This window comes from Fistularia commersonii, chromosome 21 (genome assembly GCF_037954325.1).
Source record: "Fistularia commersonii isolate RoL2024-O1a breed Wild chromosome 21, RoL_Fcom_v1.0, whole genome shotgun sequence".
Taxonomy (NCBI): Eukaryota; Metazoa; Chordata; class Actinopteri; order Syngnathiformes; family Fistulariidae; genus Fistularia; species Fistularia commersonii.
Window position 1 is genome coordinate 7,301,223 of NC_141304.1, and position 20,630 is coordinate 7,321,852.

Consider the following 20,630-nt stretch of genomic DNA (forward strand, 5'->3'; position numbering starts at 1 on the left):
TGGTCGGAAATAGCCGAACTGTGCATAAAAAAAGGCATCTGCACAGATTTACTGGCAGCCCTGAATTTTTATTTTCAGAATTTGGTAAAGAATGGTGACCTTTTTGACTTTAGAGAGATCTTAGATCGTAGCAGAGGGAACATGGAAGGAACCTCCAATTTTTGTGCTCTGGTGGTCTGGAAATGAATAGTACAATTTTGACAACTTAAACTTTGAGAACCACAGTGACGCTACAGATGCCTGTGGAGTAATGGAATAACAAAATCTGACCAGAACTTTAAAAATAGTTTTCATTATTTGGACTTTTTTTTTTTTCTTTGATATGTTTCTCTCTGAACATTATTCATATTAGATATCCATATGTATGTTTATATGTATATATGTATGTATGTTTATATATGTCGAGGGTTGACCAATTTGATAAGAGATTGGACTAAGACCTCCACTGGCATCCCAATTTTTTTTGTTAAGATTGACAATATTCTGTATTAATCTAATGAAGACAATTGTCTGAATAACACAATGTTAAAAGAAATTGATGATGACTTAAGCAAAATTATAATTTGGGTAATCAATAATCAAATTGAAACATGCATGCGCTTCTTCAAACACAATGTTTTTTTTTTGCAGCATTCTGCAACATACACAGCCATCAAACTTCCTGACTTTGCATTTCTCAAGGTCCCTGTGGGTCTTGGGAATGCTGATACTTGGGCATTTGACTTCTTTGAAAGTTAAAACGATGAGATCATCCCGACTGGCTCCTGGGGTGTATCTGACATAAGAGTGAAATGTTGACATCTTTCAAGGTTACCAACTATTCTTTATAATCTTAAAAGACCCCCGTATTTACTGTATAAGCATCAACGTAAAGGGAATAACTGTCCCTTAAAATGTTTGAACTCCAATGTTTTAAATGCTTTTTTCAGTCACAAGGTTGCTGCCCAGCTTATCTCCAGAATAAAATATCACCTAACGATTATTCAGATTATTATTATTACAAATGAATTAATTTAGATATCCTTTCACTGTCAACACGGGATATTAAATTACTAAGAGCGAGATATTATGCGTATGCAACCCCGTGGATAACTTATTGTTTTACCATCCCCATATCAGGTAAAAAAAAAAAAAAAAATCAACTCAAATAACACAGTTGTAATGTCTGAATACTGAGTCAAGTAAGATGCCTTGGGAAAAAAAGATAATACCACCTTCCTGAATAAATATAACAGAAAGCAGCAGTTACAGTTTATCTCCCATTGTTAGTATTTATTAAGGGAGGAACTGCTCAGGCAACAACGATAAAATATGCAACTGTAACAAATCAAATAAAGCATTCCTCACCAGACAATTATAAAAGAGTATCTTTAGGTGAATGGCATTAGGAGAAGAAAAAAAATAGCACAATAGAGAAATATGTACCTATTTATGACATAATGATAAAAATACAGAAAGTTTAACCCCAGCAGGAGACCTCTTTAAATATAGTGCTAAAGGTATTTGATGGATAGATTGAACATTGTAAGGGAAATCGTTGGAAATGATGGCCATCATTGTATGTTTCTCTTTTCAGGAACAACACCCAGTATTACACATATATTGCGTAAAGGTTCCTGTATTTTTAATACAACAATGTTATACAGAAAAAGAAAGAATTGGAGGGGAGGTTTTTTAGATTGCCTCTCTAGTTAAGATCCCAGTTTTTATTAATGTTTTATTTGTTAAAACACTGTGGAATTTAAATTGGGGAGGTTAACCCTCTCCAGGCAGATGTTGCAGATTTGCGACAGCCAAATATCAGATTTTTCCTGCAACTACAACTTAATTTGAGCCTGAGAGGGTTAATTGTAGTATAATTCAGTCTATGATAGTTGCTATGGAGTGTAGAATGAAGTTGTTATAATAATTTTAACTACATTATTTCACACAAACAATTTTAAGCTAACAAAAAGTGATATATTTTCCAAGTTGCCCTGTACTCAATCGTGTATTTTCAGTACAGTATTACATTGGCAAAAATGCAAAGGCTGAGTGCCAATGCTGAGGATTTAACCAAACACAGTTCATGCAGACACAGTCTGACATTGACGTGACTATGGGACTGAGCTCAGGGAAGTGAAAAGCATACTCATACAAATCACTAATTCATTTGCTGATCTGTCACATTAGAAATGCAGCAAAACTCCTGTTTAAAACACTTAACCAGGACTATATGATTTGTGACTGGCACTCATTTACTCATCACAATGCATTAAACACAGAATGCAAGATCGGTATTGTGATAAACACAGATGCTGTATACATACAGAACATTACATATAATGCAAATGTCACTCAATTATTTCAGTCTTAAGGAGATAGACAAATTACTCCACACTCCTTGCATCAGCAAAATTAGATAATTTCATTAACTATTGACTCATAACTCAAAATCAGGCTAGCTCAGGTTAGTATCTCTCAGGTTAGTATCTCTAAGTGTCTTCATTTAAACAATAACTTTCATTATAGATAAGAAAAAAAAAACAAAAATGACTCTTTTCTGCCGAATGTTTTTTTTTTTCTTTCCTCTTACACTCTTGGGTTGAGCGTTCCTTTTATTATATGCAAATTAGTTTTTCAGATCGTGTGGACCGGGCTTCTTACAGCAAGACTGAGCACATTTTAAAAGAGATGTCAAACTGTGAATTTGTCTTGTTTCTGAATAAATGTATTGACTAAGAAAAGCAAAGCAAAGCAGAAGAGCATAGTGAATCTGTGGCTGTTGTTCAAATTACCATTTAAATATGTTTTATGGATTTTAGAAAGAGGTGTTGCTAAACAATTTATTTCTGTCTTTAATATTCAGCATCATCCCAAGGCTTATATCAAGTGTACCTATGAAATTAGCATGGGTTCACCTCACTGACAAAACAGCCATTATTTTACTAGGCATACAACTTTGTGCTTTCATAACACTCACTTTAATATGCATAAAAACACTCTCAAGGAGTAGAGCAAAGCCCTGAATCACTGATGTACCTGGCAGAGTCTGACAATATTTTGATGATGTATGAGGGTAAGATGCATCTTTTCTGCAGGTGGAGAAGGGAGAATCTAGGAAGTAAAGAATCTGAGATTAATGATTAAAATCCTATTCGTCTTTCTTTGTATATGATTGCCAGTCTACTCAGTTTCTATTTCTTGCTGGGTTTTAAGATAGTGCTGCGTGTGTTAGATCACAGCAAAGGTGGAAGTTACTTTGAGTGTCTTTAGTAACAGAAATTACACAAATATTTAAAATCGTGAAGTGGCTTCTACATTACATGTCTCAAGTCTATCAAATTCATTCACCTGGAAGCAGATTTCTTTTCAGGGGCATCTCTGCAAAAGCTTGTCTTACTCAACTTCACACATCAGTGCTACTTTTTTGGTCTACCTGAGACATATTCTCATTTTTTGTAGTATTTCCTCAGAGTTTCTGGTACACTAAATAAATCAGCCTCCATTCTGAGTCTTATTTACACCCTCCTTTACTGCACATCTCCTTCAAACCACATACCTATAATATTGAGTTTGAAATAGAGAAGAATTTAACGTCAAGCCTAGGAATACAGAAGTGCAAGTTCCTTGTGCTGTGTTTGATATCCATTGCGCTGTAGAGAAAAGTTCTAAATGTGAAGTTATTTTTAGCTTGTATCTCTATTTGTGCATTGATATGAGGCGGTAATTTTTGCACACCCTGTGATGTAGGCACTACATGTGATATACACATTTAATGATGGTTGATAGTAAAGCACTGAAGATAATCAAAAAAGAAGACAGGATAATATGATAAAATGAGAAGTTGTCACAAGACTTACTAAACTGAGTTGCAGAAGTTGCAACAAGATCAAGATCAAGGCATGGTGAGAAAATGACCTGACCTGAGCTAGATAACATCACGAACAATACCAATGTTGGGTGAGACCAAATTTAGATGAAGCCTTGAAAGACATGAGATGAATCATGACACCATTCAGACTGCATCCGGACAAAGGCAAGGCCAGGACATTCGCAGATGAGACCAGATGAAAGCAAGTTGAAACCAAATAAAGGAGCACAGACTAAGCTAGGATTTGTGGGTCTGGGGAAAAGCCTAGACCAAGTTGGGGTTTGACTGAGATAAGACCAAGAATTTGAAAGGGAAAGGTTCTAGACAAGATCAAGACTGTGGAGGCAGAGCAAGACCAAGACATTGAATGTGTCAGACAATATCATGACCAAGGCAATGTTGGACCATGAGAAAACAAAAGACTGGCTGGTTTAGACCAAGTCAAGAACATTACATTGTGCTATCATCACTCCAAATCCTTCAAAAAAATGTCCAAAGCAGATCCCATTTGCTCTGTTCTGGATAAAAAAACATAGACTAATTTCTTTATCTATGTTTGGTATTTACACTCCTAAATAATGCTTTTTCTTACTGCATTAACTCGATCATCCAACAATATGGTTTTTGCAATGCTCAAACTGCATAGCCAGTAACGCAGCAACAAGGACAACATTGTGGCATAGTTATCCGTGCCTCAGTATCACAGCAAGAAGGTCCCTGGTTCAATTTCACCAGTTGATGCCTTTCTGGGTGGAGTTTTTACGTTCTCCCCATGTCTGTGTGGGTTTCCTCTGTGTTAATAATAGTAATGATAAAAAAATAAGTCCTGGGTTCCCACCCACAGTCCCTGGCAACTGGCAACTGATCCAGGTGTTCTCCTCTTCTTGCCCAATGAAGGCTGGGACAGGCTCGCGCACCCCCCGACCACGAGTGCACGATGTAGATATTTGATGGATAATATACAAAAAAAAAAAGGTAAAGATGTAACTTAGTAAAAGTCTAAAATTGATGCTGTCAAAACAGTGCGATTGTCCCTCATGTTGTTGAATATTAATCTTTAACAATATTTGGCACCAAAGGGTAGAAAGGCAGTATTTCGGACAGTAACAGCTATGTAACATTCCAACTGCAGTATATGGAAAGATGTTCTCCACATGAACTTTACACACTTATCATTTTGAAATGGAGTAAATGTAATTTAATTTGCCATTACCTGTTAGCCATTCCTTAAATTACTTGTGTTGTGTCTTGTGTAAATCTGTCAATAACATCCAGGAAACGCAGCATTGAACATACAAAATACCACAATCTTAACAATTTGAATTAAAATGATTGGCCTCCTTTCTTTGTAAACAGCATGGAATAAATAGCACAGAAACCAAAAATAAAAATTCAAATACTGTCAAAATAACCTCTGTATTAGGAAATGTTTGGCAGTTTTTGGTGCCTATTTGGGGCCTTTCTCAAAGAATGCCTCTCAAACAATGCACTTCCAATCATCTTTTACTTCTGTCGTTTCAACCAAAATAATGGGTTTAGCTCTTCTTCAGCTCTAAATGTAGGAGCAACTTTGTAAGAAATGTATTACCAAAATCTTAATAAGTTCTCAGTCCTGTCACTTGGGTTTTGGCATGGAGAGAAATGCTAATCTTTCTGACTGAACGAGATAGCGGTCTCATTCCAAAGCGATATTGTCCAGTTTGAGGGGGAAGTGCAGGACTGTAGTGTAAATCTTCTCGATATAGAAGTTTTTCAACTTTCGGCTTTGCCCTTAAATTCATGAAGAGAATGTGGCTTCAAGCAAGAACAATGGTTTGAGAGTTGTGGCTTTGCCTTCACACTGACTTCAGAGTGCTCATCCCTAGAATTAAAAAAACATGAATATGAATGTAGATGAGGTGTTTCGTGTTCGTGTGCCTTCCACCCATTCTTTCTGTTTCTTGTTTTTTTTAGCAAAACTTGTGAGGGGGAAACTGAATTTGAAGATCTAGTGATGGTCAATATGGAAAAAAAAAACATGATAGTTAGAAGCCCCTTAATTCATATCATCATATCTGACTTACTGTATAAGGCAAATCAAATATAAAATATGCACATGATGTCTCTAGGAAAATGAGAATTTCAATCACATAGTCAGCAGGTTAATGAGCCACTTAAAAATCTTTCACAGCATTTTAATCAAAATAATCATTTGAAAAAGAGTTTATCTGGATATTTTTTTTAATAATAACAACAAAGAAAACAGTCCTTCTTTTCTTTTCTTTTTTTTAATGTTTGGTATTTTGAAACATGGGAAATCTTTCAATCTTGATATACTGAACACAGATATTTACAGATCCTCATTAAAAGTCTTGAAAACTGATTAGTTCATAAATCAAAATTAATAAAAAAAAAAAGAAAAAGAAGACAATCACTTTGGGTATCATGTCTGTATACTCCCCAAATCTATTGCACATGTGCAGATACAGCTGAAGTGGCAGATATGGCTCATTGCCATTATGTCACACTGATGTGATCTTTACAGTATGAGCCACACCTTTCCAACATACTCATCTCCTGTGTTTCTTTGTCTACAGATTGAAATCCCTGAAACGTGCAAAGCAGATTCCATATATCTGTGATTGGATGTAAGACTACTTTGACCCTATAAAATTGAAGATGATGTTGCTATGGAAACTACTGGTGGTGCAGTCACTCATGGGTTGCCTTGCAGGTAAAGTATCTTATTAAGAACTTTTGATGCACATGAAAACTACTTTTGTAAAGTCTGAGTGCTTATTCTGAGTGTTATTTGGGGCAGGTGACAGAATGAAAACTGTAGTTTAGAAAAAGAGCAACCTTGAAAATATTAGCCATTAGCAAACATTATTCCCCAGGTTCTTTTGATATTTTGATATATTAAGAATGTTAAATAATAAAACCAGAGTTTTTTTTTTTTTTGTTCTTTAGGTAAGCTTAGCGTGCTAAGTATATCTAATCGCATATAATCCCCTGTATTGTTTTTGGCTGGTAGCTGCATGGGACGCAAGTTTACACATCTGGATTTTTAATATAAGGAAGGAAATAATCAAGTCACAAATTAGTGGCAGCGTACTTAAAGAATAATTTCCAGTTGTGATAATTTTAGCTATTTTACTATTTTGCAAATGTTTGATCATAAATATCAGATGGGATACATACCGTTGCGGAGCAACCTCATCTTGTACATCTTTCAACCTGAAAGGGGAAGGAACATGGATATTGGTTTGGTTTTTGAAAATGAATGTGTACTCGGGGGTGAGCAGGGCGGGCTGGCACTTAGTCACCCGACAAAAACGCACAAGTGTAATGGTATTAACAGTGTTTCATGATCTCTGAGGAAGATAGGAGTGAAAGACACATACAGATTTCAAGAATAAACCCAGGCTTAGATGACAGTGACTGGCAAATGTGCACTATGAGGGTAGTGGCAATAAAACAGGTGTTTTATTTCAGCATGGAGGCTGTAAATTAAAGTCAGTTTCCAGTTCATTCACACAGAGAAATTCAGACGCACACACACACACATACACACAAACACATATATATTTTATTTCTAGTTTTTTTTTTCTTTTAGTAAACACCTGATCCAGACATCTTTTGTGAGTAGCATTTCAGCTCTTGCTCCCAGTCCTCTATTTTTACATGGTGTTTTCTCTTGGCAAAGGTTATCAATAATAGATCATATTTCAAAAATATGCCAGCAAAGATTCAGCCAGGCACAAAATGTTGCTGAAGGGAATAGGAGGAGATGGATCGACTCAAACTCGCCAAAATATCAAAAAGGTGTTGGCAACTCGACGTACACTTGGACCAGATTCATGAAAAAAGGGTACATTGCGTTTTGGACTGAATTATTTCAAGAGGTGCCAGCCTTGATCAGAATCACATGCTCAAGGAGCGGAGATTTGACTTGTATCAGAGGACACAGACCATAACAAATTAAGAATTTTCAGTTGAGACCCAAAGAGAAAAGAAAGAAACAAGAAAAAAGTCCTCAAACATGCAGTAACCCAGGCAAAGTGATGGAACAAATAGTGAGACTGGAAGGAGGAGGTGGAGTCATGACATTGATATGGCTGTAAGTCATTGTGTCTTTACAACTACAGTTGAACAGAGGAATGAAGCCTGCACGTCCTTACACCATTATTCAATCGCTCCTCCTTGCTCACTGGGGAGACAATAAAATATAAAGTGCACAACATCCATCAAGGTATAGAGGCGATATTAAAGGATTTTATTAAAATCAATATCCTAGTATGGCTGCCAAAGGAACTTATTTTTTATTATTCTTTAATGAAGGACACAAATTTGTGGTAATATGAATTAAAATATCCAGCAGATCCATCAAAGGTATTTATGATTGGGAAAAATTGGGCCTTCGTGGTAGCAGTGTACAAAAACTATTGAAAAATAAAATTGCAGAAATGCTTTTACTTGTGTTTAGAAGGTGAGAGAAGCTGCTGTGTGTTTGTATTTTGGTTGTGAAGACCACTCCCTTTTTGTCGTTCTAATGAGATCATGTACAAAGCAAATAAAAAAAAAAAAAAAACTATCTGAGAATGGTTTCCAAAACTTTACTTATGAATTAATGTGACTGACAATATATACATTTTATTTAGAATTGATACAAGACACAAATGACCTGTCTAATTTTACCAATTTTTTCCAAGTAAGGTTTCCAAGTTAAATGTTACCATGATTGGACTGAAAATCAGATTTTTTCCAGGATTTAAGTGAGCCGCAAATCAAAGAGCTGCCGAAATTAATCAATCAAAGGGTTGATACAAAATTTGTAATAAATGCACAGATATTGTAGTAAAAGGGGCTATAAAGGAGGCTACATGTGAAATGTATAAAAGAGGTCATAATTCAATAGGATACCCTAGGCGGGTTCTTTCAAATGTCCATCATTCATTTATTGAGCAGTTAAGTTGAATTATAGCTTCATTTTCCAATGGTGGCTATTTCAGCCAGAGGCTCTGTGGCATTGATCACAGTTGATGGAGGACTTTAATTTGTCTCCTGTACAAATGGAAGGGTTCAGCAGAGAGCATCAGTTGAATCACTCATTGTGTTTAATCAACAGGTCTTTCTGAATCTCGATAAAGAAAAGGGCCGCAATGATGGAGGTCTTTGTTCTGCTTCTCATTACTCAGCGCAAATTATTCCATCTATGATCTCTTTGACCCCTTCTGCAAATTAGATGATCACAGCTGTTTAAAGAAACTATGAGACATGCTGTGACAGGATAGCTGTTGTCACATCCCTGTGTCGCAGCCCTGTGATGCTGGCACAACATAGCAACATTATCCAAAGCGAGCACCGCATGATAATTGACTATGTTACTTTGACTACCACTGAATCTTCATTAATGCCTAAATTATATATTATACATATGCAATTATGTTGCATCAATTATGCATACATAATATGAGTGTAATGAACATCCTCCATACAATTTGTACGGGTTTAAATTGTCTTTTTTTGTTAAAGAACCATGGGTGATGGGCAAATGTCTGTCACTGTATTATTTATTTATTTAATTTTATTTTTATTTTTCTATTTCATCTCTAGAGTTGTAATAAAAGTCAACACTGCAGAGAAAAGGATTTTTTGTCAGGCCTACTGTTGTAGCTAGGTTTCCATTTTTTTAATTATTATTCTTTTACTGATTAAGGTGCGTATCTGTGAAATCAAACTTTCATCTTGCTCAGTGGCAATATATTGGCCACTTAATATGTTGCGTTAGGCATCAGACAACCTTTGTCTAAGATGAGTTTCAAACCCAAATGGCATCAGGAAGGTTACCAAGTCGAGAAGTATGGTGTAGATTTAGTTTATCATCAAAACTCTCAACAAAAATGTGCATTACCCTCCCTTACTCAAGGTGTTCATCACTTTCAGTGGCAATATGGATGCATTTACCGCTCCTATACCCTTGGCAATTATCGTACAGTTAATGTTGGGAAAGTATTTTTTACGGACACAAACAAGCCTGTTGATGTATATTTGCTAAAATGCAATCAAAATACTCATTTCCAGATAGGGTTTATTGGTTTGTGATGACATGACATACATATTAATCCAGACTGCACTGCAAATGTAGGTTATATGTCATACAATATGCCCTCCCCCAGTAATTCTCACTCAGAAATCTAGTGGTCCTCCTGGAATTGCAATCCATTCACTGTAACATCCTTCCTGGAAAGCGATGTCTCACTATGAATCTGATAGTTTATTTTCAAATTATTAGCATCCCAACACCAATATTTTGGTTATCTGGGTACCACCCAAGCAGGGAGAGCTTACTCAGAAGGAGTTAGTTCAGGTTATGAGTTTATGTTAGTCAACATAAAATAAAATGGCTTTCGTAATGGCTGCTATGAACTGAAGTTCTATTTAAACCATGTTTATGGTCTATGTATTAAGTTATATTTGGGAAGCAGATATTCCTGTTTACAGTCATGTATTCAAGCTAGATTCAAGGGTTATTTGCATTCCAACTTAGAAATGTCACGATCAGAAGGATTTATATTTATTTATTTTGTCACATGGAATCAACTCTTCCAACAAAAATTTCTATCTTTAAAGTTTAAATGTAGGTTTGGTAGAGCATTGTGTTAAACTCTTATTCACCTCCTGCATTTTTGTGTTCTTCTAAGGTTTAATTGACCTGTCTTTTTCAGACCACATCAAAGATACATTATGTCATTTTCTGTAATACTGTTCATTTTAACAAATTGTTTTATGATCCTAGCCTTGAGTAAATCATATTGTTAGTATCTAGTGTCTTGAAGCGCATTTTTTCCTCAGAATACTCCCATTTCTAGTCGGCATTTCAACTCAGACCACGTTAAATTTATCACTATTTGAATGTCTTTTCTAGTACTTTTTTGCAATCCGTTCAGTTTACGTCAATCAGACTAATGCATTTGTGATGTAACATGAACATAATGCCAACAGATAATGGGCTGGTGCTGCAAATATGTCCCAAAAATATACACATTTTACAAGAACCTATGCATCAGTGAGCAAACAGACCACTATTTAGAGCCTTTCAAAACACAGACTGATAGTTAACGTTAACGATTATGTAAGAAAAAAAAATCTATCCTCCAATCTTCAGTTCTAATTTTCTTTCTTACAGACATTTTTAATGATAAGGTAAGCGCAGTGCATGTTGGAAAAGCAGGGTAATGAGGACACAGCCACTACATTTTTAAATTGCAGTGAAAGCACACAACCCCACCGAGACGGTCCGTGAGCTGCAGCCATGAAACTTTCGCCCTCACACTAAAATTGGTTTATCCTTATTGCAAAATTCACTCGACCTCTAAAAACATTACCTTAAAGAGTCTTGTAAGGATATGTATCTGAGGACTATGATCAGTTTGATGTGTTCCAACAAAACATAGAATAACCACCTTACAGCTCGAGAGGATTATTGTTCTAACCAATCAGCATAACAATTTCAAACTAAACTCCCTTGTGATGGACAAGATAGTGTCTATGTATAACAGAGAATGTATCCACTGACAATTGACTCCTGGGAGCAGCGCCGCTGCACAATATGCAACCTACAAAAGTCATATACGACAGAGCAAGAATGGATTTATAGCGAGAGTAAACCCGATACCAGCTTTGTTAGACACATTGTACAGATGTTGCTGTTTTAGCTCTGCTCCTTTCGCCTGGGGAAGTCCATTACAATTTGTTTTTGAGGCAAATGGATAATAGGGCCTGATAACATTCCAATGTAAACTAAAAATCTAATTACACATTGGGATTACTCACCTGGCTGTTTACAAGATGACTTGACCATTGTTCTGACAAACAGCAGAAAACATCAAATATTGTCAGTTTTTTTTTGGCAAGAAAAGGCATCTTGAGCAATTTTACATGCTTATATTCTTAGTCACAATTCAGCTTTACTCACTTTCAGGCAATTGGGGATTGTGATTTTTCTGCTATTTTCAGTTTACTTTGACATTTTCAGACACTTATGTTTGGCTTAAAGCTCAAGAAAACACAATTATTTTACCTGAAAACATGTTTGGCTTATGAACCAACCTCTGCTAATTAGAGATTCCACATATTTGACATGTTCATAGACAAATGCATACAGCATATTTCCATTCTTCTGATTCATTTTACTAATTGCATGTTTATGATATGTAATGAAAACCATCAAGAATGGTCACTACTGACTGCAAGGAAAAGTGATCACCTGAATGCTGTGACACCTCAGCAAAAGGTTGTTGGGTGAGGGTGAAGGGGAGAAGCCAAAACAAAGAAAGACGGGTTTTATCTGTGAAGTGTGCATCAGTTCAAAATGCATGTGTGATTGTGAGGTTGTCTTATTTTCCCCCTGCCTCTGCAGGAGGCCCCTCACACACACACACACTCACACACACACACACACACACACACACACACACACACACACACACACACACTCATACATTCAAAACAAAACAAGAAATAAAAACAAAAATGCCAGCAGCATTTAATCACTAAGCAACACTAAACATCAAATAAAACGTGACCGTAAATATAGTAGAACGTTTTAACTTAAGAAGAGCACAAACTGCATTATTTAATGTCTGTAAGTCACTGCAGACAAGGACCCTGCAGAGTGTGTTTTTATATGTTTGTTCGTTTCTCTTTTACTTGTGTTTCCCAGCAAATAGCCATGAAATTCAGCACAGTGAAGAAGTTGAATGTAGTCTGAGCAGAGGCCTTTGAGTAAATTGGCTGGAAGTGAGTTGTTGATCCCTGCTGATTTTTGTTTGCATACATGGTGTTGGGTATTTTGCTTACTTTCTCCCTCCTCCCTCTTAGAATCTGATTGCCGTAGCCCCCTCACATGCACACATGCACACACAAAGATAACCACCTTTATTTCCTTTTGCCTGGAATCTAAATTCCCTGCTCATAGCCTCAGCCTATTCTAAATATATGCTAAAGTCGTTTACTTTTTTCATGCTCTCAAGCACATTTTTCAACATGTTGTTTTTTATGTGTGATATTTTTTTTAGTTTTGTTAATTTCTTCCCTCTGAGTTGCCGTGGTAGAGGAAAGCTCAGTATTTCATTCCGGGGCACACATGTACGCCACCTCACACACTTTCCAGTTGAATATTGAAAGATCATGATTTCCTGGCACATTTTTCTAATGTTTTGTAACGTACAAATGTGTTCCCATGGCATGAAAAGAGAGAGAAATGGTTTTCTTGTCGCAAAAGGATTTCTAGCAAGTAGCAAAAGCAAAACAGAAATAATTTGACACCAGAAAAAGCAGTGGAAAGTAGGTCTTGTATTCAGGGACGATACCATGGCTTCACTTAATAAAACATCAGAATGTGTTTTGCAATACTTGGTTACTAAAACAACAAGGGTACTCTTGTGAAAATTGTTTGTTAGAGGGTTTTATTTAAATCCTTTTTTTTGGCATTAAAAATGACCAGATGGCCTGTGGCCACAAATACATTTTGGCCATCAAATCTTCCATGTAGGCGTCCCCCATGGAGCCACCATATTGTTCCACAAAAATCCTGAGCGCCTTTAACTTTAACAGTGTTGTGACTACCCTACTACCCGGCCCACAGCACTACAGTATGAGTACCACACTTATCTATGGCTTGCTGCCAATGCATCGGTGCAGCTGTAGTATGGGGTTATGAAGTCCACTCAGCAGTTATGCCATTACAATTGGAAAGCAGTTTGTTATATTTTCTCTAACGATGTGTCTGACCTGAGCAGCCTAGGAGACATTACCGAAGCTCTCATGGTTATTCTTAAATCTCTAAAGACCGCGGGAGGATAACATGCTGTGAATTATTTTGGCCAGCCAGGCCGCTAATGCACCATCAAAGCTGTCTTTTAAAGCATGCATGACATCTTTTAACTCGCAGTACAGGATGTGTTGTTCTGGATGCAGCTGCCCATGTGTACCCTTGCACTTAAATTCAACTTCTCCCTTTTTTGTTGAAACAGCAGGATGTATTTGTATGTTTAAAATGAAAGCCAGCATACAAACCGTACTTTCTGCAATTTTATTCAGAGCTGTCACTTCTTTCTATTCACTCTTATCACATACAAAAATGGATTAACAAATTCACATTTTACTTTGAATAGCAGATATTGTGCAACCTGTAACATTTTAGATACCTGGTTTTATTTCTTTATTTATTTTCAATTCCTTATTCACTATCATATTGCCTCTGTTAATGCATAGTAAAAATAATACAATATTAACGTCTTCAGACCTTTGAAAGGAAAAACAAAATAGGCTGACAAATCCATTAAGCCTTTTGTCCTTTTATGATCCAAAAATGAAGCAAAAATAATTCACTGTCTTATCATTAAAAGTACAGCATATTAATTTCCCCCTGCCTCTGCCAGACGCCGCTCTCACATCATTTTTTTTTTTCAAAACAAACCAACCTGAAAGACACGAAAGAATCATCTCCATTTTACATGTCTCAGTCCCTGCAGTGACTTTGGATGAAGACGCCCAGACAGATCAAAGTAGATGGTATCGGCTTTTAAATCTAGCTTTAAACTTACTCTTTTAGATTAAGTTTATGTAATATGCTTTGTTTATTGACCTTGACATTTCCTTTACATCCATAGTTGAAAAGCCTTTGAGTAAGTCACCTGATCCCTAAATTAGTTCATACTGCTGTGCGTTGTGTGTGTGTGTGTGTGTGTGTGTGTGTGTGTGTGTGTGTGTGTGTGTGTGTGTGTGTGTGTGTGTGTGTGTGTGTGTGTGTGTGTGTGTGTGTGTGTGTGTGTGTGTGTTTTTATGCCTGATCAAAGACTCCTTCACTCTGAGAGTTATAAAGTTTAAGGAATTGCGAAATTGCGATTAATACGAAATTTAATTGTCTGTAAAGAGAGGGAAACTTCAGAATTATATTGCTCACTTTCAGGCCTCAAAGTAAATCTTCTTTTTCTGTTACTTGTTCTCGGAAACTTTTAATGTTACTCATCACCAAGCATGTGTTCGCCCCAATATAACTGGAAACATTTTGTGTAAATTCCTCCCCTCGTTTTAAGGCAACTGTCATATTTAGAAAATGATAATTAATGTTGTGTCGATGTCCTGTGGCTTTCTGTTTTACGTCTACCTTTCCACCTCCCCTTTTGTTTATTAATCCCCGTAGGGAAATTCTTTCACTGCAATTAACCCATCATGGATGAACCATGAGCAGCCTGTTTCAGGGGACTTCCCTTCCCCTTGTGTGTTTCCCTCCATTCTGATCATCTTGATTGTCTCCAACTGTTCCCATTTCCATGTATTTTCTTGTAATCTGTGTTTTTATTTTTCCTCTGCAAGTTCATTTTGTCCCCATTTGTCAGACAACCGGTGTCTGGTCCATGTTCCAGTCAAATACCTGTATAATGTTAGTATGTCTCCTCAGTGTTTCCAATGACTTTTTTTTTTTTGTTTTGTTTTTTGGCAACAATCTTTTCTTTATCAGACCATTTCCTTGTTCAAAGAGATGTTTTTGCTCTTGCTATTAAAGGGTAATTGAAATTTTCATCCCAGAATTGTGCATGTGGGTCTTCATCCTGGCTTGGTCATGACACAACCAAAATTCCCTTTATTTATTCATTTATTGTTTGTTTATTTGTTAATACAATATCCTATAACCAGAGGGAATATTGAAGTTAACCATAGTTTGAAAAAATATGAGGGAGAATAGAAGATATACATATTTATTTGCCAAAATATGCACACTGATGTTGCCCATATATCAGAAAAGAATGTTTTTTCCTAACCACCTTGCATTTTTGTAAGCAGAATGATGCGGAACTTTATCTTCTTCATCTTCTTTTCCTTTTGGCTTTTCCCGTCAGGGGTCACCACAGCGAATCAACCTTTTCCATCTAACCCTATTCTGTGCATCCTCCTCTCTCACACCAACTAACTTCATATCCTTTCTCACTCCATCTATAAATCTTCTCTTTGGTCTTCCTCTAGACCTCCTGCCTGGCAGCTCCAATTCCAGCATCCATCTACCAATATATTTACTATCCCTCCTCTGTACATGACTGAACCATCTGTCTGGCTTCTCTGACCTTCTCTCCAAAACATCTAACATGCATTGTCCCTCTGATGGACTAATTTTTGAAACCTATCCATCCTTGTCACTCCCTAAGAGAACCTCAGCATCTTCGTCTCTGCGACTTCCAGCTCTGGTCCCTGTCTTTTCTTCAATGTTGCTGTCTCCAAAGCATACAAAATTACTGGTCTCACTATTATCTTATATACCTTTCCATTCTTTCTGGCTGATATCTTTCTATTGCATAGCACCTCTGACACTTTACCCCACCCATTTCAACCTGCTTGAACACGTTTCTTTACCACTTTAGCATACTCTCCATTGCTCTGGACTCTTGACCCTAAGTACTTAAAATCCTCCAACTTCTTGATCTCCACTCCCTGTAGCCTCACTGTTCTACCCAACTTCCTCTGATTCACACACACATATATTCTGTCTTGTACAAACCAGCCTTCATTCCTCTCCTTTCCAGAGCTTACCTCCACTTCTCAAGATTTTTCCTCAACTATCCGTATCTTTTCCTCAAGATAAGATAAGCTTATTGATTTCCATAGGGGAAATTCCTCCGTCGCAGTATCGTAACAGTTATAATGTCAAAGATAAATATGAATATAAATGTAAATTGAGAGATAGTTAGAAGACAAAAGATAGCAGAGACATCCACAAATAAATAGACAACAGGGAGAACAGCAACAGAAACAACATCAGGGATAAAAATGGACAACAGAATGGAATAGTAAGGGTGAGAAATAGACAACTACAACAAAATAAAAATAGTGACAATAGCAATGACAAGATTAAAATTAGCAAACAAAAATGGGCAGGATGCGTGCGGGCTGGGACCAACAAGGATAGAAAGAAAGACAGCAGAGTTAGGGCATAACCAGTGAATGGGTGAGGTCGTGAGATTGTGGTAGCGGCACAGATGCACCTCAGGCCAGTCAGTGTTGTGTGCCATCCAGGCTGCTGTTATACAGTCTGATGGCCGTGGGCACAAAGGACCGTATAAAGCATTCAGTTCTGCACCAGGGTGGGATGAAACGTTGGTGGAAAGAGCTGCCCATCAGTCACAGCTCGTCGTGCAGGGCGTGGGAAGGATTGTCCAGGATGCACAGTTTGTCTTTCACCCTCCCTACTAGCACTGATTGAAGATGGTCTCGGTTCAGTCCCACCACCGAGCAGGCTTTTCTCACTATCTTGTTGAGCCTGTTGACCTCACCAGTCCTGGCACCGCCCCACCCACACACTATAGTGAAAAAGAGTGCACTGCCTACCATAGACAGGTAGAAGGTCTTGAGGAGGCCACTACAGATGCCAAACGACCTCAGTCTCCTCAGGAAGAACATCCTGCTCTGTCCCTTCCTGTAGAGTGCATCGGTGTTCCTAATCCGTGCTCTCACTACAGATCATAATGTCGTCTGCATGGTCCATGGAGATTCCTGTCTAACCTCATCTGTCAGCCTGTCCAGACCTTCTCTGTACTTCTCTACCAGCATTCTCCAAGCAAATAATGCATCTGTAGTACTCTTTCTAGGCATAAAGCCATACTGCTGCTCACAAATGCTAATATCTGCTCTCAGTCTAGTTTCCACTACCCTTTTCCATAACGTCATTGTGTAGCTCATCAACTTTATTCTTAACAATGGGCATCACACTTCATCGCCATTCCTTGAGCATCTTCTCACTCTCTAGGATCCTTTTGAATAATTTAGCCAAAAACTCTACTGCTGCCTCCTCTAGACATTTCCATACTTCCATAGGTACAGTATGTCATCAACTGCCTTTCGACTCCTCACTTTTACTAATCTCTGCTACTTTGTGGTCTACAATTTTCACATCTTCAACCCTTAACTCTCTTTCATTTTCCTCATTCATTAGCTCTTCAAAGTACTCTTTCCATCTTCCCATCACTCTTCTGGCATCTGTCAATACATTTCCCTTTCTGTCCTTTAATCACCTGAACCTGCTGTACATCCTTTCCATCTCTATCTTTCTGTTTAGCCAACCTTTATAAATCATTCTCTCCCTCCTTACTGTCCAACAGAGCAAACAAATCATTGTATGCCCCTTGCTTAGTCATTGCTACCTCTGACTTTACCTTACGCTGTATCTCCCTGTCTCCTGTCTGTTCTCCTCAGTCCCCTCAGTATCCCACTTCTCATTTGCTACCCGGTTTCTCTGTATATACTCCTTGATTCCTCATTCCACCACCACGTCTCCTTATCTACTTTCCTTCCAGACGACACCCCAAGTGCTCTTCTACCTGTCTCCCTTATAATATTAGCTTTAGTAGTCCAGTCATCTGGATGTGCTCCCAACCACCCAGAGCCTTTCTCAGCTCCTCCCTTAAACCGTACAACACCATTTTCAGTATCCACCACTTTGTCTTCTGCTCTGCCTTTGTCCTCGCAATCTTACTTGTCACCAGAGTCCACCATCTTATGCTTTTTGGCTACACTCACCTACCACTACTTTGCAGTCACTGATCTTTTTCAGATTACCTCTTCTATATGAGATGTATTCTACCTGCGTGCTCCTACCTCCACTCTTTTAAGTTACCCTATGTGCCTGTCTTTTCTGGAAAAAAGTGTTCACTACAGCCATTTCCATCCCTCCAAGGTCTACCACCATCTGTCCCTCTGCATTCCTGGATACCAAATAAACATGTCTATTGAATTCTGCACCATTTACCACACTCTCACCTCTGGGGATATTCTGCATCATTTCATCCTTTTCCTCCTGCTTCTTCTCTAACTCACATCCCACCTGTGGCTCATAGCCACTTACAACATTGAGCATCACACCTTCAATTTCCAATGTCAGACACATGAGTCTATCTGACATTCTTTTCACCCCCAGAACATTCGCACCAAACTCCTCCTTCAAGATAACAACTACTCTATTTCTCTTGTCAGTACCTTGATATAACAACTTAAAGCCTGCTCCTAAGCTTCTAGCTTTAATACCTTTCCACCTGGTCTCCTGGATGCACGGTATATCCACTTTTCCTTCCCTGTATGTCAACCAACTCTTTGCCTTTTCCTGTCATAGTCCCAAAGGCCCTTCCTGATGCAACCCTCTCCATATATCCGGGCCTGAGACCGGCTGAGGGAGAAACCAGTGTTTCTGGTGTTCTTTCCCTTCTTGCCAACATTTGTATTTGGCACTTCCTTCATTTTCCTTCATGTCAACCAACTCTACCTTTTAATATTCAAAGTCCCTACTCTCAGTCCCAGACTCTTGCCTTTCCTCTTCTCTCTCTGCTTCCGAACACGCCTTCCTCCTCTCTGTCTCCAACCCACAGAAGCTCAATATCCTCTGGTACCCTGTAGGTTATTGGTACCGATGGCGGGTGCTTTTAACCTAGGCCTCGACTGATCCTGTATGAGATTGTTAGGTTTGGTTTCTGCAAAGCCTTTACGCCACATGCCCTTCCTGACGCAACGCTCTGCATTTAACCAGGCTTGGGACTGGTCCGTGCCCCCCTGAGGCTGCATTGATCCGTAACTTTCTGATAAGCTGATTTCTGGCCAGTCATTCATTCATTCATTCATTCATCCATTTATTTATTTACTATAGCACTTATCCTGCATCAGAGTCATGGGGGGGACTGTAGCCTATCCCAGCTGTTGGTAGGGAGGCAGGGTTCATCCTGGACTGGTTGCCACACGATCTCAGGGCACTTCTTTCATTCATTCATTCATTCATTCATTCATTCATTTTTTTTATGTGCATTAATTTGTGGGAACAGCAGTGATAGTATTCGTAATACAGTTTATTATTGTAAACATGTAAATTTCTTCTAGCCATAATTGTAAGTTATGATTTTGTTGACGGACACAGCATTTAAGTAGAGGACGGTGGCTTGTTTGAATTAAGTGAAATTAACCTGTTTGAAAATATCTCCTACAGTAATATCAAGCAAATGGGTACACAATGATATTTAAAATGCTTTGCAGGTTTATCAAACCATAATCACTTTATGGAATAACTGATGAAGACAGATTGAAAGTACCGGTTCCATGAGCAGCAAGGTAAATACAGCTGGCTCCATCCTGGTACCCATGTTAATCGCTTGAAAATATGAACAAAGCTTCTCTGTCCTATGGTCATGCATTATTAAATAAGACTTATTTGTTTGAATATTCATTAACCAGGATCAGGATCAGCCCTTTTTTTTTCCATCTCCTCTGTGCTTTATTCACCTGAGAATTGTTTGCTGAGCTCTTTTGCTTTTATTCCTTGCTGTGTGATTTGTACTCATACTCACCATTTCTCTTGAGAACTGCCCCCTGTGATCACGTTTGTTCGTGCTATTAGCCATGCAGCAGCACTGCAGCCTCTTGAGTAGATGCTAAGGGAGCTTTCTGTGTGTGTGTGTGTGTGTGTGTGTGTGTGTGTGTGTGTGTGTGTGTGTTTGTGTGTGTGACCACTGAATAGTTACCATCTTCAACTAAATAACCTGGGGATGGTTTAATTCATGGCTTTATTTAATGCAGTTTATTCATTGTTGCATTTTGACCATTAATATAGTGGTTTGGCCAAAGATATCATTTTGTTTATTTGCTCGATGAGGGCTGGGGGGGTGGAAGCTAGATAATTCTGACCTTGAATAATGCAACGTTAGTCAAGTTGATGGATTACAAAATCCATGATTGACTGAATAAAAAAAAATCTTACTTACAG

The 20,630-nt window shown here is 37.9% G+C and overlaps 1 protein-coding gene across 2 annotated transcripts in view; it reads left to right on the plus strand.

The window, feature by feature from the left end:
• The window catches only part of cntn4 (contactin 4), a 176,299-nt gene that overhangs the window by 17,309 nt on the left and 138,360 nt on the right, over positions 1 to 20,630 (plus strand). For both annotated transcript variants that reach the window (XM_086167710.1, XM_086167712.1), the window contains exon 2: positions 6,430 to 6,566. In XM_086167710.1, coding sequence (XP_086023836.1) covers positions 6,512 to 6,566 — 55 coding nt within the window. In that variant the 5' untranslated portion in view covers positions 6,430 to 6,511. The remainder of the gene's footprint in view (positions 1 to 6,429; positions 6,567 to 20,630) is intronic.